The 1,655-nt window shown below is 32.0% G+C and overlaps 1 protein-coding gene across 1 annotated transcript; it reads left to right on the forward strand.

The window, feature by feature from the left end:
• Window positions 1-555: 555 nt before the first annotated feature.
• Window positions 556-1,114, forward strand: LOC103311613 (putative nuclease HARBI1; the record flags this gene model as incomplete). The annotated part of the gene is made up of 2 exons (XM_008191284.1): window positions 556-728; window positions 850-1,114. Coding segments are annotated over 2 exons (438 nt in total), but the record flags the coding sequence as incomplete, so codon positions are not given.
• Window positions 1,115-1,655: the final 541 nt, after the last annotated feature.

Genomic DNA, 1,655 nt, shown 5'->3' on the forward strand with positions numbered 1-1,655 from the left:
GTGACACTAGTACATTATGACCCTTATTATGGCCCTAATAGGCCCTTAGACACTAATAATTACTGTATAGAAAAGCACCCACCTAGCATTTGCCCGCCTATTTTTATGATAAAAATGGATTATAAATTTATAGTATAAATAGTTAAATATGAAATTATAATTAAGATTTCAAGGGCCGTTATTACAATGTCCTGCTAAGGTCTACGCTAACTTGGCGGACGCATTTAGCGGCCACTTTTTAATATCCCGTTATTACAATGCTCTGTTACGTAAAATGTTACCGCTAACTATGAGTTAGCGGTCACTTAATTTAGCGGGCAGTTTTAGTGACCGTTAATGGCGTTAATGTAACTAGCGGAAAGAATCCATAGAGTTATAGGTACCTAATATTTATAATTTTGAACTTTGCTGATTCATTATTGTGATAATTTTCTATCACCAGTTATATTTACTCCGCACCATAATTGTCTTCATAAATTGTACAGTGAATTTGTTTTATATTATTGATACGTAATTACTTTGTTTAAAATGAATAATATAAATAATTTAATTGAGTTTATTGATGACGTAAATAACATTGGCCGAAGAAGACCTCAAGTGTACAAAGATAGGCCAAACTATTACGATTTAACAGATGACGAATTTATCTATAGATTTCGTCTTTCAAAAAGTTGTGTAAATTACCTGTTAAATTTGCTTGTAAGAAAATTGGAGACAGCTACAGACAGGTAAATATTATTAATATTAAAAACCTCACTGTTTGTATTGAATACCTAGACCTAATGGCCAATAGGTATCTGAAGGCTGAAAGTCTAATACAGTAATAACTATGAAATATTTTGTTTTCAGGAATATGGCATTAGCCCCATTGAATCAAGTACTACTCACACTACGCTTTTATGCTTTGGAGACTATGCTTATATCAGTGGCCGATATGTTTGGTATAAGTGTATCTTCCGCAAGCAGAACCATAAAAAATGTTTCGTATGCTATTGCGGGATTGAGTAGTTCATTTTTAAAAATTCCTGTACAAGATATTGCTGAAATAAAAATGAAAATGTTCAAAATTGCCCGATTTCCATTAGTATTCGTGCAATTGATTGCACACATGTGAGAATTCAATCACCAGGAAGTGAATTTTCGGAAACATTTAGAAAGCGGAAAGGGTAAAAAAATAATCAAATACAGTACCTACACACACCACACATAAGCGAAAATTATACGACAAATATATAGGTATAGGTACGGACTGAGACTATAAATCGGTCCCAAGGGATTTGGGAAAAACTGGCATAATTAAAACAATTTTACTATTTTTAACTATGAAATATGAATTATGATATTTTATCAATTGTTATTGTTAGGCGTTTCCGTGTTAACTGTTAAATCAAATTTTAAAGTTGATAATGTGTAATTATCAGTCGTCACAACAGCTGATTCTTATTGACCAATGAAAATCATTGTACTGTTTATAATTATCTAACTGCTAGTTAGCACTAACAGAAGTCAGAAACATTGTAATAACGTTCTGGTTTATACTTCCCGATAAAGTCGCCGCTATACTAAACTATACGCTAGCTTAACTTTCAGTTAAATCAAATTTAGCTGGACATTGTAATAACGGCCCTAAATATACTAATATTTTTAAATAGGTG

Source organism: Acyrthosiphon pisum, unplaced genomic scaffold (assembly GCF_005508785.2).
Source record: "Acyrthosiphon pisum isolate AL4f unplaced genomic scaffold, pea_aphid_22Mar2018_4r6ur Scaffold_9514;HRSCAF=10113, whole genome shotgun sequence".
In the NCBI taxonomy this organism is placed as follows: Eukaryota; Metazoa; Arthropoda; class Insecta; order Hemiptera; family Aphididae; genus Acyrthosiphon; species Acyrthosiphon pisum.